General features: G+C 38.6%; 1 protein-coding gene across 3 annotated transcripts in view; it reads left to right on the forward strand.

Annotated features, from left to right (window-relative positions):
• IFNAR1 (interferon alpha and beta receptor subunit 1) overlaps positions 1 to 16231 on the forward strand; it is a 31943-nt gene extending 15712 nt beyond the window's left edge. For all 3 annotated transcript variants that reach the window (XM_068912637.1, XM_068912626.1, XM_068912647.1), the window contains 10 exons: positions 617 to 737; positions 2411 to 2604; positions 3206 to 3363; positions 4501 to 4645; positions 7023 to 7137; positions 8026 to 8228; positions 9902 to 10056; positions 10876 to 11029; positions 12435 to 12589; positions 14614 to 16231. In XM_068912637.1, the coding sequence (XP_068768738.1) occupies positions 617 to 737; positions 2411 to 2604; positions 3206 to 3363; positions 4501 to 4645; positions 7023 to 7137; positions 8026 to 8228; positions 9902 to 10056; positions 10876 to 11029; positions 12435 to 12589; positions 14614 to 14829 (1616 nt within the window). In that variant the 3' untranslated portion in view covers positions 14830 to 16231. The remainder of the gene's footprint in view (positions 1 to 616; positions 738 to 2410; positions 2605 to 3205; positions 3364 to 4500; positions 4646 to 7022; positions 7138 to 8025; positions 8229 to 9901; positions 10057 to 10875; positions 11030 to 12434; positions 12590 to 14613) is intronic.
• The last annotated feature ends 8587 nt before the right edge of the window (positions 16232 to 24818 follow it).

A 24818-nucleotide genomic window follows, 5' to 3' on the forward strand; every position in this document is an offset into this window, starting at 1 on the left:
GCGTGTCCTGAGACTTAACCCTTGCCTTTTGTAAGTTACATTATGCACTGTTCTTTGTCTTAAAGAAAACTTGGGTTTATCGTGAGTGAGTTGCAAGGCCCTTCTGTATGGGAAGGCCTTGTTGAAAGAAATTTGTATTCTGTTCTAGGCTATACATTAAATTTATGGCAGTAACCTGTGACATGAAACAAGTCTGATACGCTAGATCTGTTCTGCAACTGTGAAATGACAGCGTTAGGTCAGTCTCTAGGAGTTTCTTGCTGAGATACAGATGTTAGATTCAGGAAAAACCATATTGGTTTAAATGCATTCAGACTGCTTATAATCAGTCTATGACGGTGAACTCTAGGCATTGGATCTTACAACTGGCAGGGGGATTTTGAGTACTAAGGAGAGCACTGCCTAGTCAAGACAGGCAAAGAAGTGCCTGATGTACAGCACTGTACAAACTGTACATTGGAGTGCCATTTAAATTGCGGAGGTTTAACTCTTATGTTTGTTGTTATTTAGTTTCACTATAACCCTCTACTTCTTTTCTAAAGAAGTAGGTTACTGTTAAATTGTTTACATATCATTTATCCCCATCTTTACATAACCTAGTGTAACTTTCTTGTAGGTCAAACTAATCTGAAGAGTCCTCAAGACATTCAGGTCTACGTTGTAAATACAAACTTCACTCTAAGGTGGAACTATACTGAGGATGATACCCACGTGATGTTTTCAGCTCAGTACCGCTGGTAAGTAGAGACTTGGTGTTGAGCCAAATAAGTCTGATGCTTGTTTGTGTTAGAAGAGCAAATTAACTGGTTAATTACTATGGTTCTTGGTGCTACCATGTCTTCTGGAGACTTTCTGAAATCCAGAAAGTAGAGTTCAGGAAATTAAATCTTGAACTGAGGTGAGATCCTGCAGGGATCGCATGTCTAATTTATATGTGAGATTAGACTGTTTGCTGATAGTGATGTGTTATAAATTTAGAGCACATTTAGTAGAAATGCTCAATATTGAAATGGTTCTTGGAGAAAATACACTGCTACAGTTGAAACTAGCATTTAGATTTGTGTGTTCTTTTGTGTGTTTGTGTTTCTTTCAATTGAGCTATGTTTTGTCAACCCATCTCCCAACACGTATGCACAGAGTTTGAGACAGTTTGCAGTGTAGGTTTTGAAAAACTTTTCAGTGTTTATGAACCCAGATTTCTGATCTGTGAATTTTAGTCACCAGATGAAAGAATTTAATATTTGTTCTTAAGTGTTTAATTAGTTTTCTTCAGTTGTTTTATGTGCCCGTACATATGCATTCCAGTACATTTGATGTTTTGTAGAACTTTCCTAACAAGTAAACGCATAAAAACGCTTCTGAGATAAAATCACTTACAGAGTTCTTTATTTTAAGATTTCTTAGCGTATGATTTTGGATAAAGCTGGGCTGCTACTTCCTTAATATGTAGATGACAAACTGTTTCTCTGGAAATACAGGCTTATTTCAAGAACGTAATACCTGTCTGTCAAAGATAAGATAAAGATAGGAATTGAGGATAAAATTACTTCTTCAGGTCTGAGCCTCTTTTTGGGCAGTTTTTTTTTTTTTTTTAACCTCTGTAGGCACATCATATCTGAAATATCTTTAAAAGTCAGGTATGGTTGTTAACTCACAGGAAACAGAGCTTCTGGGAAGCTGATTACTTTATTTGAACATTTTTTTTCTTTCTCCTTTGGGTGAACTCTAGTTTTCACCTTTGTGTTTTTGCCTTCCTCTAGTCTACATCCCTTGCTAATGTTAACAATTTTCTTTGTTTTGTGTATGCTCTCTAAGTGTTTTTTGCAATTAGTATTTTTAAATGTCTTCCAAGGGATTATAAAATAAATGCCAGACTGGCATCGTGTACTCAGGATTTAATTCTGGATTTTGACAAATCTTTGATGTCCTTCCCTGACATTGTGTGTTTACATGGTGAATAAAGCAAATTGATATCAGATTTTGTAGATTATGGTTAGCTTTGGCTATTAAGGTAGTATAAATCAAATAGTCATATGAATTGTAGGCTAACTAAACAGATAGCACTGGTTATACTGGTGCTGATGATAGATGCCAGAAATTGCTTAGTATTTTTTTTATTAGCATCAAGAAGAAAATAAAATCACAGAATCACAGAATGGTTGAGGTTGGAATGAGAATGGTTGGACTAGAGTCCAACCTCCCTGCTCAAGCAGGGTCCTCTAGAACATGTTTCCCGGGATCGTGTCCAGGCGGGTTTTGCATATCTCCAGGGAAGGAGACTCCCACAACCTCTCTGGGCAGCCTGTTCCAGTGCTCAGTCACCCTCACAGGCAAGAAGTTTTTCCTTTGATTGTATGTTGTTCTCTTTTTTTTTTTGTTTGTTTGTTTGCTGTTTTTTTTTTTCTTGCAGGTTTGAAGACTTTGAGACAAATGAAAGAGAATGGGAAGAATTGCCTGGGTGTCAAAATGTCACTTGCACTGAATGTGACTTTTCCTCAGCAATAACTGAATATTATGTTAAACATCATGTGCGTCTAAGGGCTGAAACAAGGGAAGACAAATCTCCATGGTCTAGTGTTTTTGAAATGATTCCATATTATATAGGTACGAGCTCCTTATATAGTGTAATATTTTTAGTTAATTGTCCTTCAGCATATTATTGTGGAAAAGATGTATGATTTCCATTGCTCATGTAATTGTAGTAATGAAAGGTATTTTCAGGTCATTCTCTCTTTTTCGGGTGAGGGGAAAGTATTGAGAATGATTCTTTTTCTGACAGAGTTCTCTGTTACTCTGTACTTCTCTGGATTTGGGGAAAATCTTCCTGAAAACAGACTCTTCCGGAAGTCTTCTGGCCTTGTAACTTCTTGTTAGTCAGAATTTGTGTAATACTGAAGCCTTCCCTCAATATTCCTTTGGTTTGTTTGGGCCAGGCTTCCTTCCTTACTCATTTTAAAAGAAACTGTACTGATTTTCATTACAGAATCTGGAAAACATTAATTACTAATATTTCATTTTGACCTCACTCTTTTCAGAATCAGATAACACTGGTAGTTCATTAGGTTATGTTTCTATTAGTTACTGCCAGAGAAGAATTAAAAATAAGATATTATATGCAGTTACCATTTTATTAATGTGAATGACTTTTGGGTAATTTTTCTTAAACAGTTTTGCTTGGGTGCCTTTTTTTAAATTTTTTTTGCAGCTAAGATTGGTCCCCCAGAAGTAGAGTTGCAGTCCACAAATGGAGTAATAAAAATTAAGGTTTCTCCTCCAGAAGCAAATCGGGTCCAAAAAATGTGGATAGATGATCTGAGTTTTAAATACAACTTAGTTATCTGGGAAAACTCATCAAATGCCGAGGTATAGTCATGCTTTGATTTTTATTTTTTAATCTTAAAATAACTGCTAGAAATACACTTTAATTGTTTAATGCTCTAAAATATTTTTGTCATTTAACTGTGTATAACTGTTGATCTGCACTTGAAATTTTTTTAACTACAGAATTGTATTAGATATTTTATGAATGAGCTTTGTATTTCTGTAAATATAAATACTGGAACCAGGTGCCAATGCATGAGGAAGGAGGTAGAGCCATCTCAGTTGGGACAGGAGTCAGATGCAGCTAGTAGGAGCAGGGAGGGGGTAAGAGTTCAAGGCAGTAGGAAGAAACATTTATAATAAGGTATGGGGGGGAGAGATAACATGCTTGCTTGATCTTGATGGTCCATATAGCTTGACTGCAGCTCTCAATACGTTATCTTGTGTCATTGAGCAAATACTTTGTTTTTATCCTGGAAGTTGGGGTGTTGGGGTGTGTGTGCATGTGTTTTGGGGTTTTTTTTGTTTTGTTTTTTTCCTTTGGTGATTCTTTAGAGGTCATAGAACAGAGCAGTAAATTAGTTTCCTAGCCTTCATGTGTGTCTCATGCAGAAGAGTGTAACTATTCTCTAGAGATCAAGGTAGAAACTGTCTGTCTTTTTTTTCCATGTTAGGAGAAGTGCCAGTTAGATTAGGGCAGCAATTGAAGAGATGCCTATGTTCATTTGGAACACCTACTCTGAGACATTAAAGGGGAAAAAGTGTGAAGCTAAGTGCAAGCTGTATACTGATCACTGAGATGCCTGGTCAACCAAGTGGAATGGGAGCAGTGTGGAGGGGAGGGAATGTTCATTCAGTGAATTGAGGGATGCAAGAACACTGTTGCTCCTCTGAGTGTGTCTTAGTATTTGTGCTGTGAGTTAAGCTTTGCACAGAGGGATGCTGCACTCCTTTCCCATTTACATGTGAAAAGGAGAGTGGCATCTTCCTGCCGCTCATTCACTTGGCTAAGCTGGAAAATTACCTCCAGCTCCTCTATTATGCTTTATGACCTATTTTAGCATTTTTGAGGGTATATTATATAAATGAGCTGAAGCCTGAAAAAAAAAAAGGCTTAAAAAGTAAGCTTATTAGGAAGAACAGTTATCTTCATATGCTGTTCACAATTGTTTCTTGCAGTTCAGAAGAAGTATATTTCCTACTGACACAATTAATGATCTTGCACCAGAGACTACCTACTGTTTAAAAGTTCAAGCAACTCGTCCTTTGGATTCTCAGGAAGGCTTATTCAGTCCCACTCATTGCATAAAAACTACCCGTAAAGGTACAGAGAAAGATCATTTTATCTGAAAATGTGGTTACTTGGGCTGGAACTGTTGGAAAGTGAATTGTTCTAAAATATTAGAAATATGCAGAAGTACCAACTTCTTACTCATTTTGATATAACAGCAATCTTAAGAGTTATTTAGATTTTCTATTTAAAATATGAATGCCTATAAAGTTGAGCCAAGCTTTAAAAATTGTTTTTTTACAGGCCTGGACTTCCTTAGTCTTGCAGATTCTGAAGAACGGCTTAGTGAAAGTTTGCTTGCAACTAGTGGCTTGTTTTGCATGTGTACATTAAAATTCTTTTATGCACTGCTCAGGTGTCTATTTAAGAACTCTTCAATGTTTATTTTAGGAAAAAAATATACAATGGGAATGCAGAAAGTCAAACATTAGTTTGAACAGGTGGTGCATCAACTTTAGTGTCTCTTCCTCCAAGAGTATGCAGTACTTGAGAAGACGCTTTCTTATGGGTCAGTAAGAGGTCACTTGCTCCTAAGGAGACTTTCCTCATATCCTCCAATAACAAGTGGATTTTAGTCTTTAAAACATTGCTGCTGAAACAGATTTTCCAAATAAAATGTTTACTTGTATCTTTTGCATTAGATCCCTTACTGTGTGCCCACACTAAGTGCAGTGGGGGGTCAGGAACATCTTGTTGCTTTAGATATTCTCTGGCTACTGTACAAGGCCTCTGAGTGCAGGAGAGGCATCTCGTCAGTGTTTGCTGCAAGTATGCTGCAAATATGCTGTATGCTGTGCTGCTGCCAATCCACTCTGAGGAGTGGCAGGGAAGGGGCCTCTTGCATGTGAGCTGGCTCACTTAACAGCTTAGCCTAAGCTAGGTATTGTAAAAGGCTGAGGGCTTGGCCGGTCGTTCTGTGCTGTCTTGACTTTCAGACCCGTAAGTAGAGAAATCGCTTTTAAAAAAATCTGATGTTCTGTTATACATCAGCTCTCCAAAGTTAAGAGTCCTGGTCTGTTTCTGTGCCAGAAGTCCTTGCCTATCTCAGCCTGGAGCCATACATTGCGAAAGCAGTGTCCTTTCATGCATTGGAATTAGGAGTGCTAACGAACAGTGCTACAGATAAAGATGTGGACGCTGGCTGTGATGGAAAATGGGGTGACTTTTGACCCCAAGTGTTTGTCTGCCAGCTATTCAAGTTAGGCTGTTTTCTCAGGGGTGTGCGTCCTTGATATTTCTGCTGAGACAGAGCTTGATATTGTCAAAAAATCCCAAGGAAAAATGGGGCCCATAGATGTTGAGGAAGAAAATAAATAAGGAAAAGAAAAGAGGGAAGGCTTAGGAGGATCTGAAGTAAAGAAGGTAAGATGAGCAGGAGCAGACAGAGGACAAGCATATATAAGGGCAGGAGAGAAGTTTTGTGTTTTTTTTTTTTTTTTTAAAAAAAAAAAAAGGCTTGTAGGAGGCTGGTTGTCAAAGACACATACGGCCCAAGTAACAGCCTCATCTTTTTATCTAGCATGCAGGGTGTTTGAGGGGTCCCAGCTTGGTGGTTCTAGAGACTCTGAAGGTGTGGCATGACGTCAGGGACCCACGGGAATAATTTGTTGTGGTAGAATCCCTATGTAGATAGATTCAGGATCTTTGTGTCCACTAGAGAGAGCAATATTTAGTCTAAGACTTTCAGTTCACTCTCCTCTGAGAGAAATCAGTTCATGTATGGCAAAACCACATAAGAATCTGAAAATGGTATAAGGCAGCTGGAGATGATTGTATCAAAAAAATTATTTGTATAAACCAAGTTGCTAGTGTAGACAATCTGTGTGAAAATTAAAATTTTGATCATTTAAAGTGTACTTGTGTGATGGGTTGTGACATGTGATAGGAAATTCATAAACTTAATTTTCTCAAATGTGTATTTTTATTGCTGACCTTGATTTCATTATCTACTTTGTATATTGACAGAGAGATGCTGTAGTTCAAGCTTTCAATGTTGTGAAATCTTAAATACGCTGGAGATAAAGCTGGGGAGGGAACTTAAATTTATCATGGTATTCTTAGACTAGTAAATATGATCATCAAGAACATAACTTTATGTTGACGTGTATATTTTACATGTTTTTTCAGTCAAGTAATTGCTAATGATAATCCTTTATTTCTCACTTTAATATGTCTGTGCTTATTTTTTTTCCTCTACTGATTTTTAACTGATACCTTTTTTTTAGCAATGACTTAAGCTGTATAGGTCATGGACTTAAATTTGCCATCTTAAAATAGTCTTTTTCATTATTAAATTTCTTAGTTATTGAAAATATACCATGCCCATTTATTTAATACAGTGAGAAATTGGTATACATAATGGAAAGCTTTTTAATGACTGTGGGCTTCATTTTCTTTTCATTCTGTGCAGCAAAAGACCTACTTTGTCCAACAAATGTGAGTGTTCTTGCTTTGAACATGGTATTTCATCTTCATTGGAACAGTCAGTACAATCAACGCGTGAGCTATACTGTACAGTATCTCCTGTGAGTTAAACAGTTTCTATATGTTTGTGTAAACTGATTCTGTCATTTTAAAGAGTTTACTGTATTTTAGAAACCGTTACTAGAAATTTAAGCGTAATACTTCTGAAAATGGCTTAACACATTAATTGAAGCATTTGGTACCTTATCTGGGCATAGCGTGACTCTTAAAAGGATTGCAAATAACAGAATTTCAGGATACTTGGTCTCTTTTGAGAATGTTAAATACTTGATGGAATGGACTTCTAAATGTATACTAAATAGCTTTTATAGAAGATGTAAAGTTTGCATTGCTTAGGACTTTTTTTTAGATATGAAGAAATTAGATGACTAGAAGTTGTGAACAAAGTAGAAGTGTTAAAGATGTCAAATGTCAGCATGTTAGGTTACTTCTGGTCAAACTGGGAAAAAAAAAAAAAAAGTATGTCTGCAAACCTGTATCTTAATGTCTAGTTGTAGCACAAATACTGTGGCCATCATCTGGATGTTTTCTAATTTCTTGACTTGCATTTAATTTTTCTGTTTTATAGCAATAGAGGAGAGATACCTCAAAGCATAGAATCCTTTTGGAATTTCTGGGGCATGTCAGACAAATAATCAACTTAACTGTATGGAAAATCTTAATCTGGATTTTCAGAGTGTTTAAAACCAACATATAATTTTTCTACTGAGGGGGCGACTAAAGCATTAATTTCTATATCTTGCTCCAATTAGCTTCATTGTTTCAATTATAAATAAAAATTAGTATCATTTAATAGTTATCTAGATAAGTATAGTTTTTAAGAATACCATTCTTCCAAAAAGGAAGAAAAGTATGATGCACATGTCAGCTTGTTTTTTCTAGAGTCCATGGACCTCATATCAAAAAACATTAAAACATATTTCTTCTAGGGGGTATTTAAAGACACTTCATGGTGATTACTCAGCAAAGTGGCACCATGTACCTGGATGTGAAAACGTCACTGATACAAAATGCAACTTCACATCTATCATCACTACTACTTTTGGATTTTATTATCTCCGTGTACAGGCAATGAATGAATATAATAGATCATGCTTGTCTAATGAAGTAAAAGTAGATCCTCTGATAACAAGTAAGCAGATGTGTCATCTTAAATATTTTCGTTTCTCAACCAGCTTGTTTATTTTTGCAAATGCTAGCACTATCAACGTGTCAGATTAATAAAATTTAATACATAGTTCCTGTACAGAAACTCTAGTGGGAATCATGGCCTCATCAAGTTCAGTGGGAGTTTTTCCATGGTCTTTTCTAATTCAGCACAGCCAGTGTTTCACTATTTAGAGACATATCATTTGCCTTTTTAAATTAAAACAAAGCACTATGTGGCATTTTATAATCTCAGCCTCCTGCATTAATCATCTTGTGAGACTACTGTAAGTAATCCTAATTTGACTTTGGCCATCAACAGGAAGCAGCTCTTGATATCTCAGAAAAACAATGCAAAAGTCAAGTAATACTGGAATTCACTGCCTGTATTTTCTGTACTTCTGCCCTTGTCTCCTCCTTTCTCTCTGTCCTGCCCCAGGGCACCCCTGATACTTGTGTTAAAGCAATATTATACAAACACTGAGCTGCAGTCCTGAAGAGCTTCATGAAAAAGCAATGCCTTAGACATCTTTCTTCTAGGTCAAAAATGTCACACCCTCCACAGTGAAATTGTAGTCATTTTTATCAGTGTTGCCCTGTTTTAGTTTTGTGAGAAATGTAGAAGCTTGCTAAAATGTTTGACTTCAAGTGAGAGTTACCATTCGGCAAAGGTTGAGAAACATTTATCTAATGTGTAGAGTGGCATTCTGTTTCCTTCCATATAGAAGACTGAATCAATAGCTATTTCCTATGTCAGCTTCCCCTTGTCATCAAAGCTCTTGGGAACTAGATAATCCTTTAATAAGATGAACAGGAACCTGGTAAACAACTCTGGAAATGAGAGCAAAAACCGTTAATGCTTCTCACTATAACTCTGTGGAAGAAGGTATATGTGAAAGAGGGGCCTGTCTGATCAGATTAAGAAGCATTTGAGACCATCCTGACCCTTGTAATTTCTGTCTCTTATCTCCATCCCCTCTGCATTGAGCTGTAAGGCGTAAGCATCTACTACAAGTTTGTACTGGGGAAAAACTCAGGGAAATGGAATGTGAATTACTTAAGACATTAAGATTAAACAAAAATGTCAAGCAGGCAAGTCCCCTTTCAAGAACTGTAGCTTAAAAATCAGTTCCGGCTTCTAAGGAAGCACGACCTCCCTAAGGCTTAACTTCAGTAACAAAGGCTAACACTGAGAACATCATCTTGTTTGCAGGGCTCACAAAACCCATAGCCATACAAACATGTAGTGTTTCTTCAGAGAATGGAGTGTGTGTTTTCATTAATGAAAAAAGCTGTGTAATGGCACTACTGAGTACTTCTTACCATAACATAAATTATATTTTGATAACGTCAGCTCCGTTTTTCTTTTTTTTTTTTTTTTGTTGACTCTCTTAAATTAGAGTATCAACAAAATAGTACAGTGTTAGGTGAGGTATTGAGTAGTTTCAGTTTGACTTGCACAGATAACAATCCATTAAGTGTATTTCACGTTGCTGAAACCTGTGCAAGCAAAATATGAATGTAGAAAAAGAAAAGAATTAAAACCTTTATTTTCTCAATTTTAAAAATTGTTGTAAACTTAAATTGCAGTATTTTGTGTGATGTTTTTACTTGCATTTTTTCAATCTCATTTTTTACCTTTTTAAAAAATATCTTAAGATGAAATTGGCCCTCCCGTTGTAAAGGTGGACGTCAGTGATGTTTTGCTCCATATTCAGATTTCTCCTCCGGGAGGATCTGAGAATAAGGCCCTGAGGGACCATTATGACTTATCTTACCGGGTTCTGTACTGGAAGAATTCATCAAATAATGAGGTATGAACTATGTAAATACTTAAAACAGTATATGAAATTTGTTCTGACTTAAATACTGCACTTAAGTTCTCCTCAAGAAGTTTATTTTAAAAATAGGCAGATAAATGGTGTATCAATTGTGCAATTGATCTGGGTATTTTTCTAAAAGCGTCTTTTGAAAACCTGATCAAGAAGACTGTTATCACGAAGTAATCCAAGAGATTTTAATCTTTTTTTGTTGGTGTGGCTATATGTAATGATTTTATAGAATTGCACTCTGAGTCCTGTGAACAAGCCTACAGATGGCTCACTTTTGAATAGTGGCTGTAGGATTCTTGTGATGCTGTCTGTCTTAGGGTATGACTGTGTACACTGCCTTAATTACTGTGGTTTCTATTTGTATTTGCAGTTTTATAACTATATATGTTAAAAAAGATGCATTAATGAAGTCTTGGGTGCTTTAGTTCACGTCTTAATATATCTTTCCTTATTCTTTAAACCCTTCTTGTAGCAAAATATTTTTATAATAATTAGTAAGCATGTGTATGTGTAAACATATCTAAGAAAATAAGAACACAGACTATATGAAACCAGAAGTAGCTTCAAAGCTGAAATTTCAGTATGGTGTAAGCAGTTTGTTCCTGCTGATAAATATTTTCTGAATGTGCTTGCTTTGGAGAGGGTTGTGTGCTTTCTTTTATTTAATCCAAATGCAGACTGAGGTCTAACTTACAGAATTACTTCTTCAGTTCAGCAGAGGCCAAAACACTAGTCTAGCTGATAGGTTGCTACGTTATTTATGTGCATCTCTTTTTCTTCTTTTTTGCTTGCTTTTTTCAGGAGGAAATGAAAATAAAAGTGATAAAACAGACGATAGGGACAGTTTCTGATCTAACACCCTTGACGTTGTACTGTGTAAAAGTACAAGCATTCTCAGAAGCTTACAACAAAAGCAGTCATTTCAGCAAAGATGAATGCATCAGAACGCCTGGAGGTAGGAAGAATTTGGGACCTGTTACACCTCAGTTTAGAATCCGTTATCTCAGATTAATAACGGTAAACACAGATACTATTGGAAAGATGTACTCCATATGGTATAAAATTCAGAGTAATGACTATGAACTAAATTTAGTTCTGTGCAGTGGGTTTTTAATGGGCAAGCTTTAATGTCATTGTTTTTGTGATATTTTAGGAGGGTGCAAGGAATCACTGAATGCTACATTTTCAAGATTATTTTGTTGTCTTAATTTTTCTGTGAATGAACAGAATTTTAAAAAGTCCTATGCTGAAATGTGAGGAGACAAATCATCAGACTCATTAGGGGTGTAGTATTTTTTAAAGATAGCGCCAGAGAATATGTTGCAAATTAGAACAGGGGAGGGGAGAAGGAAACTTACAAGGCTCTTAAACTTGAGCACTGGACAACTTATGACTATTCAAATGGAAGCTTTCTTTGATAACTAAAATATTTTGCTATCAAAAGCTGGATTCTGTCATGTATACTCCTTCTACCACAGGGTGTCAAACTTAAGTCCTGGAATTGAACCTAGCCTGTTACACGGTTTTCCACAGCTCCTGGGTTAAATCAGGAGGGCAGGACCATATCTGATCAACGAAGTGAAATTCATCTCACCATTGTGCACCTTTGGTGCAAAAAACTTGTGCTAAGCTAGTGTCTAGACTACTAATGTAGAGAATTGGTGGAATATCTGGTAGGATTGATTTTTATCCTTGGTAAGCATCTTAAAAAGGGTAGATGAGTTGCTCACTAGAAGATCTTTTTTCTCACCACTGGCTGTGCCTTGGCCATCTAAAGTTTACAACTGGAGTTCCTCACCTCTCCGAGAAACTGTTTGGGTGCTTTTGTGCTCCTGAAGGCCCTGCAAGTCTGGACAGTCTCATCGTTTCCCCGCCAAATAACCATGGGCAAGCTTCACTGTGGTTTCGTTGCTTGTTCTTATTCCATAGCCCGTAGGAATTCTTACTATGACGTCTCTGCCTTTTCAAAGGAGGGAGCACCCTCAAATTGTATTATGTTCCTTAGGATAAGAACCTGTACACAAGCAGTAGGGTAATAGATTTCCATACATCACGTGCTCCATGGTAACAATGTAGGTACAGCCGTTTTGTCCTGCTGTCAAACAGTTGGATCTTGACTGTGCTCCCATATACAAATGCCTGTGTTCTTATATTTGATAAATGTCTTTTGCTGTGTTTTTAATGAAACCATTGTAGTATCTTAGATCATTACATGTTCTTAATGAGTATCATGCCTGGGTATAGCACTATAGAAACATGATATTTTATGATAAGACTTTAATAGATTTGGAGATAATCTATACTTTAATCTTTCTAGTTTATGAATGCCTAAATGTAATATTTTTAATTCACTTTTTTAGATAAAAGGTTACCTCTGATCATTTTAGCAACATTCGTAAGTGCCCTGATCGCTGTCTTGGTTGTGGCAGCACTGATCATTTTTGTCCTGTATCAAGCATATAATCAGATCAAGTATGTGTTCTTTCCATCATGCCATCTTCCCTCAAACATAGAGGTAAGATGAGATTTATTTTTCTCGTTCATTGAACAGATGTATTTTTAGAAAAATAAACTGAAAATATTATGAAAAAGTATTTCTCTGTATATGCTATGATGTTATGGATATTTACCAAAGTTAACTTTACAGTTTTTAACAATAAAGTGCAGGATTCCCTATTTGGGGGGGGAGGAATATGTGCTGTTAATTTCTGAAATACTGTGATAAGCAAAGACTTTAATTTGGGGTTTTTTCTTCTTTTCTGTATGCAAAACTATTGCTAAAGATGCTTCATTCCAGAGAGTACATGGCGTTTACCCAAAGTGAGAATGTGCTTCTGCCCTGCTATATAAGACCAGAAATGTTTTCCTGTTGTGTTATCTGGGAGAGCATGCCCCCAGCCATTTGCCTTTTCCCTTGTGGTGCATGGCACTAAAGGGGAACTGTGTCTTACCATTTCTTCTTGACTGCCAGCTTGATATTTTTTTCTCACCACTAAGCACTTGCTTTTTTTTTTTTGGTTTATGTTTTATTTTTTTTAACTTGCTGCATTGGGTCTGAGCCTTTCTTTAAAGGCTTCCTTAGAGGAAAGTCATGAATTGCGTGGAGAGGTGAATAGGGATTGATAAGTTGTTTTCCGACTCTTCCATTATCAGAATTAGAGGGCATCAAATTGATTTATTAGGAGCCAGATTCAAAACAAGAGTCTCTTCAGGCAGCGGGACCAGTGGATCTCTTAGCCAAAAGAAGTTGTTGGTGCAAGAACAGTTATTTGTGTCAATGGCATGCTCATAGAAGAGAATCCCCTAAAGGATCACTAAATAAAAAGAATCCACGTTCGGCTGAGGAAGCTGAAGAGATGTTGGGAGTGTTCTTCCATCCTTGTGTTATCTGTGAAATTCATGTTGTATCTCTGACCCTCCTTCCATGTATTTGCATTATCTGAGGAGCAGTGTGTTCCAAGAAGTGTTGTTATTGCCTGTCCTTTAAAGCTCAGAGGGGGCAAAAATGCAAGCCCAGTCTTTAGAGGAAGTTTTACTGTAGCAGGCAGCAGATGCTTCTACTGTTACCTGAGCTAGCGGCCTGGATGGTTCAAGTCCCTTGAAAAGGGCAGATGTTCAGTTTCTAGCTCTGCTTGGCACAGGTACTCCTCACTAGTGATCCCATTCTGGAATGAACTGGGCAACACAAGTGTGGTATGTTTTGAAACGCAGCAGGAACTGCTCTTCCCTGTGCTTTCTTCGATGGCTCTCTGAACAGTGACTTGAGCAGCGTATGGCCTTCCTTCCTAAGGAAGCCTCCTTCTCACTGAAGATCTTAAAAGATGCATAGGATATAGTGCTTTCTGAATAAAGTTGTAACGTAAAATCATTCTCATAGCTTACAAGGGGTAATCTAAATTTAATTTGCTTATAAAGCAGCACTTCAGTTGTTTGTTCAATAGCATACTGGTAACATAATTAATGATTCATATTTAGTTAACCCTTTGTGATGGATTTGGTATAAATGACCACTTCAGAGAATGAATTTAAAGCATTAGTAATACACTGTTAATTATAGAGCCTTAAAAAGGCTTGGTATCCTGCTGCACCCAGCAGCTCACTTTCTCTTGCTTCCTTCAAACTTTACTTTTCAACTAATCATCATTTGCAGGCTTTGCAAATATGCACGTGTCATCCATTTGCTACCACATGTTCTTTGAGAATGCTCTAAACAGATTTTTCTGTGGTTCTTGAGCTTCTTAAGGCTAGAATCAATGAAATATTGTAATTATATAGATGATTGACAACTACAAACTTAACACTTTAATCCAACTTTTTTTGTTACAGTCATTCTTTAGTACTTTATTATATTAACACGACTAAACTTCATCCTGACTTTCAGTTTATTAGGGAAACAAATTGTGTGTTATAGGTAGAAAGCCCAATAATGCTACAGAATACAATAAACCAGATTTGTACAGCTGCTGTGTTAAGTGGGGCCGTTATTTAGATATTATATGTGACTATCTCTCTCTTTCTCTCCTGCTTCTTTTTTTGCAGGATCTTGGAGGCCAGCCTTTCAGCAGTCTATACCTGATAACTACCGAAGAGCGAACAGAAAACTTTTATATCATCACAGAAGAAACAAATCAAATTGACTTTAAAGACTACAAATATTCTAAACAGAGCAGTCGAGATTCAGGAAATTATTCTAATGATGATGATACTTCAGGGAGCAAGGTGTCAGAAGAAGTGCTAGAAAAGGAAATAGTATAACTTAAGAAAATAAAACTCAAATAGGCATAATAAGCACTTAAACTGTTTTATTATGAAAGTCTCAGCCTAGTCAAGACAGGATGACTTTGGGTTCTGGGTGCTGAAGCTCCCAAACCTGACATTTGCTAGTGGAAAGTTACATTCCATCTCTGCTGCAAGTGGACTCAAGTCAAAAGGCAACTGACTTCTAGTACCTTATACCATTTTGACTGAATTTTCTGCTTGTGATAAAAAGATTGCCATCTGAACAAAGAGGAGTAGATCTGTACGCTTCATGAACTTGATAACATCAGTGAAAGTCTGTTGATGTTCCACAAAAAGAGTCTCTCACTATGTAGGAGGTTTGTTTTTCAATGCCAGTGTGTACTGTGACAGAAGCCTTAAAATCCAGTGTTGAATCTTTGTGTATTTACATAGGCAGGAGGAAATTGATGCTTGATAACAATTTTAAGAACTCTTCTGACATCCTTTCCCAGCCCTCTCAGGGCAGTGTTTTTTGGTTCGGCAGGTCCAGAGCAAAGGATGCAAGGACAGCTACAGCCTCAGTGAGGTGGCTCCTCCGAGCATTCTTGTAGAATCCTCCTTGTGGCCGTTGCTGTGGGATGCTCCTAGTGCCTGCTATCCTGTTCCTGTAGCTGTGTCCCTGCATTAGGGTGCTCTTCCGCAACGCTCAGTGATCTGGGCGGGTATGGCAGTAGGGGGCAGGGGAAGGAGGTTCACTCTGCTGAACTGTTAAGAAAAGTTTAACAGCAGAAGCTCTTTGTAAAGAGAAGTTTACTCAAATTGTTTTGCACCACATGTGGGACAACAAACAAGGTATGTCCAAACCAGATGCACTTTGCAAGAAGAAAGTACGTATTAGTTTAATGATAAGGCATGTTAAGAGGCATATTCTTGATTTTATTTCTTTTTTGCTTTGTGGCTAGATACCCAGAAGTATAAAATACTTCTAAATGAGTTGTATTTAGAAATGTGAATCTCTCTCTTAACACAGAAGAAATTATTTCTGTAATTGAAAGAAGGACCCAAGTTGCATTAAGAAAATGTCTTTTAACAGAAGGGTGAGGACATCTGTCATTCAAAACTTTCTCAACTTGGTCTCATTTTGCCAACAGACTTTTCTTTACACAAAATACAAGGATATGCTGCAGTGACTTTCTTCAATTTGCATATCACTTTTTAATTCTGTTTTTAAAAGTGGATTATTTTTTATGAAGAAATTTATTTAGAGTAAGCTGGATTTTGTAAGCTTCATGTAGTTTTTTTTATTGTAACAAGCAACTGCTAATTTTTGTTGATGTTTAAATATTTTTTTAATTTCAAAGACATGATAAAATTTTATAAATTTAATGTCCTTGTGTTCATTGGAGAACATAATAAATTTTGCACATTTGCTTCTTTATCCTTTTCTTGATGCCATATTTTTTGGAATATATTGTATAGTGACACTGAAGCTATATTACAGATATCTAGGAAGTCTCCATGTGTCTTCAGTTATTGTCCTTCCTGGAAAGCACTATGTGAAGAATATTGCATATAAACTTAATTAGGGTTTACATAGGATTGTTGCATGACTTAGAAATCAGAAATAAGCGTTGATTCATACTCTGAACTAGGTCTTACAATGAGAATACTGAATGTGAGCATTCCAGTCATTGTGGTCTTTGGTAAATAGTTTGTGAATTGTTGCAAGATACCTATGAAAGACAGTGTGAAGTCTACTGCATTTTTGTGTTCTCTTCAATATAATCCATGTTCTCTGTTTCACTGCAGATTATTTTTCTTAATTGTGACTGACTTCTGCAATAGGATTTGAGCAAATAATGTTACTTTTTTAAAAGCGTGGTTGTAAGATAGGTTACAGCAAACCTTGTATCGGCTCTTTTTAGGACTTCCAGAAGGAGCAAAAACAGGATCTTAAGATGGAAATAATCATTCTGTATATATAATGTCTACCACTTAAGCAAGAAAAATAAGCTCCTAAATACTTCTGTGACCTCATTCTGATATATGCTACAGATGTATCCAGAGATGATGATGGCAGAAAAATAATTTGACAATACTTCCACAGTTCACCTTCGAGGATCAGGTCGTTAAAATGCATGAAGGAACTTTGTTTAAATGCTATTTTTGTTCAGTTTCTAAAGTCTTTCCAAAGATTAAGACCCTGAAAATGTATTTCTTTTTCCTTGCCCAAAATGTTTTTAACAATAGAAAATCTTTATTTGGTATGGAAGAAGCCTGAGGAGGAACTATATTTGATGCTCCCATTAATCTCAGTGGGATCAGACACAGCTGTATTAATAACAGAGTATTTTCAACAGGACAATGTAGGGTTGGATTTATCAGTATCGACTATAAAATTGCAAGTGAGTTAATCAAATCCAGTATGTTTGAACTGAACGTTGTTACCAATGATGATACTGTGAAATACTCAGAATGTAATCTACTTTTAAGACTTGATGTGGGAAGGAGTGATGAAGCAGATGTTTCCTGTCATGAGATTGTTAGTTGAAAGGAAGCTAGCATCTGGTTATGATTCTGCATATTGGAGCACATATTCTGTGACTTTCCCATGACTTCTTGTGGAATGGAATTTCCTATTGAGGGGTGATGGTTGTTTTGTTTTGTTTTGTTTTATTTGGTTTTAATTTTACAGTCATATGCTTGATGTTGAAACCTGGGTAGGTAGGTAGGTGTACAGATACGGTCGGGGGGTCATTTACCCCTTTAGTGGTAAATAGTTACTCGATCATCTTTGTTATGATGCTTTACTGAATGACCATAACTCGTTTCCTGTGCGGTACCATTAACACTTGACTGTCCTTTGTACTGGAGTACTTCACATATTCATAAATGCTATGTACTGCTATTTCACCTTGGGACTTTATTTCAAAGACAAAAATTAGAAGATGCAGGACAGTGTAGAAGTATCCCTCACGTTATTGGGAATTTCAGTTGCTTTTTTGGGAAGGGGAAGCAGAGGAGATCTTCAGAGGAGGAATTGCTGTAGATGGCTACATAACATTGTTCACTTCAGAAGTAAATTTTAGGGGTTTTTTTGAATGCCAGCCAGAGATGATTTTTAGGTAGGATGAGGTTTGAAGGTAAAGTAGTACCTGTTATAGGACCATTTCATCTATCTGAAGAAATGTAGGTAAGTTTTGGGGCGCATATGCCTTTCTTAGGAATTGATCACTTTAATGATCGACCTCTCTGTCGTCTTGTATAGTATTGCAAAGTATGGAAGAATTGTTAGGATGTTAGGATCTAACCTGGAGTGCAGCGATAGGCTTTAAGAATCACAAGGCATCAGAAGTGCCATTTTTGACAAATAGATTATTTGCTGTTGTCTGTGTTTGGTAATTGTAACTTTTTAAGATTTCTTTTAATGATTGTTCATGTACTCGATGTTTTCACATAAGTAACTTTCTATAAATATAAGCTAGTCTGCTAGTTTTTTAACAAGAGATCTTTGCCTAGAGGATCAGCCCATTATTAATTGCAGGTATTTAGATTGAACGGTTGGGGATGCGCATGTGGCATAAAATAAATACAGAGCAAGCCAATAGTAATCATAGTTAGACTTCCTAGAGCTTTTTTCTTTTGATGTTGCCTGCTTGTCTAATACCGTAGCCAGCTGGAAAGTGCATTCCACATGGATCTCAGTGAGTTAGGTATCCAAATTAAACTGCAGCAGTGGTGGTCTTACAAAATTGTTTTCATCACAGATTATATTTCCTAGGTATCTTCTCTCCTACTGAAGGAAAACAAACATCAAAACTGTCATTGTATTTGAAATAACATGCTGTTGAAGGAAAAAAAATCCACAACATTGAGGGCAGTCAGGATACTTGCTTCTATTTAGCTTTTTGAGAAATATTTTGACAAAACTCATATTGCTGAAGTATCTTGATTTCACGACAGAATCCAAAAGATCATGAATCACTGAGCAGCAACTGTCGTTGTCTTTTCTTTGTACAGGGAACAACAACTGTGATACGAGGAAGTCATATTTATTCTGTACTCCATACATGTTATGTACAGACTGTGAGAATTTATTGGGTAATTTTGAATTCATGGTGCCACAATGACTACCTAAGCATCAGCTAGTAATTGGAAAATTGTACTAGTGAAAGCTATCGCCCTACAAAGTCACATTTGATGTAATCTGACAGGGAATTGCATAGAATCAAAGACGTTTCTGCTGGACTATCTACCAACATTTTGTCACGGAGACTCCAAGCTTGAAAAAAACCCTATGCTTTTAACTTCTTAGGGGGTGCAGTTTTTGGCACAAAAGTTTGTCTTGGAGGCAAATAATCTGTCTCCTTCCAGTAACTGTATTCCCTTTCTTTTACCAGTGTCCTTTAATGACTAGACCTGTGAGGTTGGACGCTAAAAGCTCTCAAAAGTGATTTTGTTTTGTTTTGTTTTTTTGTGACATAGTGTTTATAAGCAGTGCTTAGGACCCAATGTTTTGAGCTCCCTCTGCTGGTCTTGTAACAGCAAATTAAAAACCCTCACTCAAAAGTTAGGATGGACAAGGGCAGGTGCAAAATTCAAACAGTCTGACAAAAATACATTTATTTTTCCGAATTCATTAAATAGACTCTTAGTGGTCAAATTTTCAAATCAAAGCATTCTATACTATTGAGCCTTTTTTTCTGCAAGAACTTTATCCTTAGATCCTTGCCATAATCTATATATATATATATATATTTATTTATTTATTTATTTATTTAGTTTGGCTTATTATTGGCTTAAACTGGGAAAGACGGGGGAAGTTACAGAGACCATGCAGTCAGCAAAACGGGGCTTAAGTGGGGATACTTCCAGCAATTGCGTGCAGCCAAGGAAGTAACTATAAGACAAGATTACAGAGAATCCTTTTATACCCCTCCTGGGAAATCAGCATGCTCAAATATCTCTCTGAAATGCCTGTATACAAATACAGGCAGCATGGGGAATAAACGGGAAGAATTAGAGATCTGCATGCGCTTGCAGGGCTATGATCTCATTGCAATTAGAGAGACATGATGGGATAGGATAGCTTGCATGACTGGAATGCTGTCATGGATGGTTACAAACGCTTTAGGAAGGACAGGCCAGGAAGGCGAGGTGGTGGAGTTGCCCTTTATGTAAGAGAACAACTGGAATGTATCAAGCTCTGCCCAGGGGTGGATCATGAGCAGGCTGAGAGCTTATGGGTAAGGATTAAAGGACAGACTAACAAGGGTGACACTGTTGTGGGTGTTTGCTACAGGCCACCTGATCAGGAAGAGGAAGTAAATGAGGCTGCCTACAGACATTCACGGACCCTGGCTCTTACAGGGGACTTTAAGCACCCTGATATCGGCTGGAGGAACAACACAGCAAGGCACAAGCAATCCAGGAGGTTCCTGGAAAGCGCTGATGATAACTCAGGTGATGGAGGAGCCAATGAGGAGAGGTGTGCTGCTGGACCTTGTACGAACAAACAAGGAAGGGCTGGTTGGAAATGTGAAGGTTGGGGGCAGCCTTGGCTACAGGGACCTTGAGATGGTAGAGTTCAGGATCCTACGAGGAGGAACCAGGGCAAAAAGTAGGATCACAACCCTGGAATGCAGGAGAGCTAACTTTGGCCTCTTCAGGGACCTGCTTGGAAGAATCCCATGGGGTAGGGCCCTGGAAGGAAGAGGGGTCCAGGAGAACTGGTTAATATTCAAGGGTCACTTCCTCCAGGCTCAAGAGCGGTGCATCCCTATGAGCAAGAAGTCGAGCAAAGCGGGCAGGAGACCTGCATGGATGAACAAGGAACTCCTGACAAAACTCCAGCAGAAGAAGGAAGTCTACAGAATGTGGACAAGGGGACAGGCCACTTGGGAGGAATATAGGGACGTTGTCAGAGTCTGCAGGGATGCGACGAGCAAGGCCAAGGCCCACTTGGAATTAAATCTGGTAAGGGATGTCAAGGGCAACAAGAAGGGCTTCTTCAAATACATCAGTAGCAAAAGGAAGACTAGGGAAAATGTGGGCCCCCTACTGAATGGGGCAGGGGCCCTGGTGACGGAGGACACAGAGAAGGCAGAGATACTGAGTCCCTTCTTTGCTTCAGTCTTCACTGCTAAGGCCAGCCCTCAGGAATCCCGGACCCTGGAGACCAGGGAGAAAGTCTGGAGAAAGCAAGACTTTCCCTTGGGCGAGAAGGATCGGGTCAGAGATCATTTAGGCAGACCTGACACCCACAGGTCCGTGGGCCCTGATGGCATGCACCCGCAAGTGCTGAGGGAGCTGGCGGACGTCATTGCTAGGTCCCTCTCAATGATCTTTGAACGGCCATGGCAATCGGGAGAGGTGCCTGAGGACTGGAAGAAAGCCAGTGTCACCCCAGCCTTCCAAAAGGGCAAGAAGGAGGAGCCAGGGAACTACAGGCCTGTCAGCCTCACCTCCATCCCGGGAAAGGTGATGGAGCAGCTCATCCTGGAGGTCATCTCTAAGCATGTGGAGGGCAAGAAGGTGATCCGGAGTAGTCAGCATGGATTCACCCAAGGGAAATCACGCTTAACCGGCTGGATAGCCTTCTGTGATGGGACAACTGGCTGCGTAGAGGAGGGGAGAGCAGTGGTTGTTGTCTCCCTGGACTTCCGCAAGGCTTTTGACACTCTCTCCCATCGCATCCTCATAGGCAAGCTCAGGAAGCGTGGGCTGGATGAGTGGACAGTGAGGCAGACTGAAAACTCGTTGACTGGCAGAGCTCAGAGGGTTGCGATCAGTGGCAGAGAGTCTGGTTGGAGGCCCGTATCTAGTGGTGTCCCCCAGGGGCCAATACTAGGCCCAGTACTGTTCTTAACTTATTCATCAAGGACCTGGAGGAAGGCACAGAGGGCACTCTCAGCAAGTTTGCTGATGATACTAAACTGGGGGGAGTGGCTGACACAGCAGAAGGCTGCGCTGCTATTCAAAGGGACCTGGACAGGCTGGAGAGCTGGGCGGAGAGGAACCTCCTGAAGTTCAACAAAGGCAAGTGCAGGGTCCTGCACCAGCGGAGGAATAACCCAAGGCACCAGTACTCATTGCGGGCTGACCTGCTGGAAAGCAGCTCTGTGGAGAAGGACTTGGGAGTGCCGGTGGACAACAAGTTAAGCATGAGCCAGCAACGTGCCCTTGCGGCCAAGAAAGCCAATGGTCTCCTGGGCTGCATTAGGAAGATTGTTGCCAGCAGGTGGAGGGAGGTGATCCTGCCCCTCTCCTCAGCCCTGGGGAGGCCTCCCCTGGAGTACTGTGTCCAGTTCTGGGCTCCCCAGTACAAGAGAGACACGGAGCTCCTGGAGCGAGTCCAGTGGAGGGCTGCTAAGATGTCGAAGGGACGGGAGCATCTCTCCTCTGAGGAAAGGCTGAGGGAGCTGGGCCTGTTCAGTCTGGAGAAGAGAAGACTGAGGGGGGATCTGCTCAGTGTGTATAAGTATCTGAAGGGAGGGTGTCAAAAGAACGGGGCCAGACTCTTCTCCGCGGTGCCCAGCAATAGGACGAGAGGCAACGGGCACAAACTGAAACACAGGAAGTTCTGTCTGAACATGAGGAAGAACAACTTTCCTGTGAGGGGACTGAGTGCTGGCGCAAGATGTCCAGAGAGGCTGTGCACTCTCCTTCCATGGAGATATTTAAAACCCAACCATGTGCGATCCTGGTAATGTGCTGTAGGTGACCCAGCTTGAGCAGCGGGGTTGGACTAGATGATCTCCAGAGGTCCTTCCAACCTCCGCCATTCTGTGATTATTGTATAATAAGGCATAGTTTATGATTTAAAGCATATTAAAATACTGATTTTTTTGAGTTTTTTCTATTTTCAAGTGAAATTTATGGTCGATGTCTAAATTTATAATTATGTTATAAATTCTTTTTTGAGCTAACAGCTTCTAAAAGACCTATATTGTATGTATGATAGTTGTCTCTATGTTCTGCATGTAATTAGCAACAACATAAAGGATACTCTTTAATTTATAATAACAGACGGACATGAGGTCATGGTTGTTTATTATTTGAAGATTACGTGGCTGTTTAGGCATCTATGGACAGTTTACATACTGAAAATTAAGACTTTAGACTCAAACAGGTCTTTCAGCACTCTCTCCTTGAGGATATCCAGTTAGGACTCTAGTATATGTGTGTATCTGTATTATATGATGATATATTTACATATTTTTTTATTTATAAAGACATCTCTACCCTTTTGTCTCAGTATTGTGATTTCCTTTATTATTCCCACTGCCACTGGTTTCTGTGAAACATATCTTCTAGCTCTGAGTAATCTATACATTCAGACTTATTTTGGAAGATTCTCCCATCACAATACCTGTTTGGAGTGAATGTGGAGTTTTTTATTTTACTCCCACCAAGCTAGCCACTTCAGAACCGACCAAAGTGTTGTAGCATGTCCTACCTCATGACTAGATTTTTGTAATTCTTTTTCTCTACTGAAAAAATTCTTTCTCTCTGCTCATTTGTCCCTCAGAGTAATTTTGCATGCCCTTTCACAGGTACTTGCTCTTTTCTTATCAGCTCTCAAGAGGCATATACTTAGATCTTATGAGATGGTTTGGCTTATTTGGATCAGACCTTCCATCATCCCAGCCATCCTGTAGACTAGAAGCTAGTTAATGCTCTCCTGCTCCCCCAGTTAGGACCCCTCAGTATTAAGAATCTAGCTAGGTGAGCCAGGTTCTTGGGGAACAGGGGAGTTGCCCTTCCCATGCGTTGCACGCGCAAGCTGAAAGAGTCTGGGTCTTTGTCTCTGGTTGGGGCTAGTTACAGCTGAATGGTGCACTCTCTTCCTCTAGCTTTTAATCCTCAAAGGACTGTTTAAAGTGTTCCTCCCTCTGAGGACCCTGTGCTACACTGAAATTTTGGTGTAGTGCTGAGCCCTATGAGTTCATTTCATGAACCCCTTGTGACCAGCCTGGGGTTACATCTCTTTGAAGGCAACATTTTTTATGGCTGTTATTTCCACCAAGAATATTGCTGATTGCTATGTATTATTTGGCATTTAGAGTGAGTCCAACTTCCTTCCAATGTAATTTCTGACCGCCATCTTAATGAGGAATAGAGTAGTTGCTGTATTTGTCCCACAGTCTTGGGCCTGTGAAGTTGGCTGGTATGCTCTCAATGTTAGGGGAGGGCTGCTGCTCTCTATTTTTATTAGGGACAACTGACTAACAGAAAATGCAGTTTTTTTTCTGAAAGGTATCTATTTTGTGATTTCAGCAATCCAGACAGTTTTCAGAGTGTTTTACATGTATAGGAGATGTGAGTTAGTTTTTGGGAGCAGAAAGAGGTAGAAGAAAAGCATTCAATGACTAAACCATTTGACATTTAGAAGTAATTTCTTTGTCCTAAAAAGACCCTTTCAAGATCTGCAGAGAGAGTCAACTTTTTTGGTGTGTTCCAGCTTTATTTGTATTTTATTTATAGAATTGTAAGAGATCTTGGAAGGAAGAACAAGCTGCTATTAGTATTTTTCTGTCTTTGTTTTAAAACCAACCCCCCCTCCCATTTTTTTCTTCTGGTCAGGATTTCCACATAAAACCCAAGACAAAAGTGTTACAGAACTGTTGTTCTAGTAACACAGTAAGAAACTTCAGAAAGAGGTCCAGTTCCAAAAAAAGCTTTCCATTATGGTTTGTGAAATGATTTGCGGTGTGCATCAAGGAGTATGACAAAAGGAGATGAAATTTCTGTATTCATTAATAGTGTAAAAAGTTTCATGTATGTAGTTCATCGTTAGCTACCAGTTTTTCTTTTTTACCTTTTCCCCAAAGAAGCAAATGGCACACTTAAAATTATTTAATATGATTCTTAAATACAGTTAATGCTGCCTAAATACAGTTAATTTTTGGTTAAATAAATCTTAATATGCTTACGGGATCCAGTGTGCTGTTCTACAATTGCTTGGCCTACAGCTAGGAGGTAATACGATCTACTGGATTTAGAGCATGGGAAAGGGAAGTTCA

This window comes from Struthio camelus, chromosome 1 (assembly GCF_040807025.1).
Source record: "Struthio camelus isolate bStrCam1 chromosome 1, bStrCam1.hap1, whole genome shotgun sequence".
Classification (NCBI taxonomy): domain Eukaryota; kingdom Metazoa; phylum Chordata; class Aves; order Struthioniformes; family Struthionidae; genus Struthio; species Struthio camelus.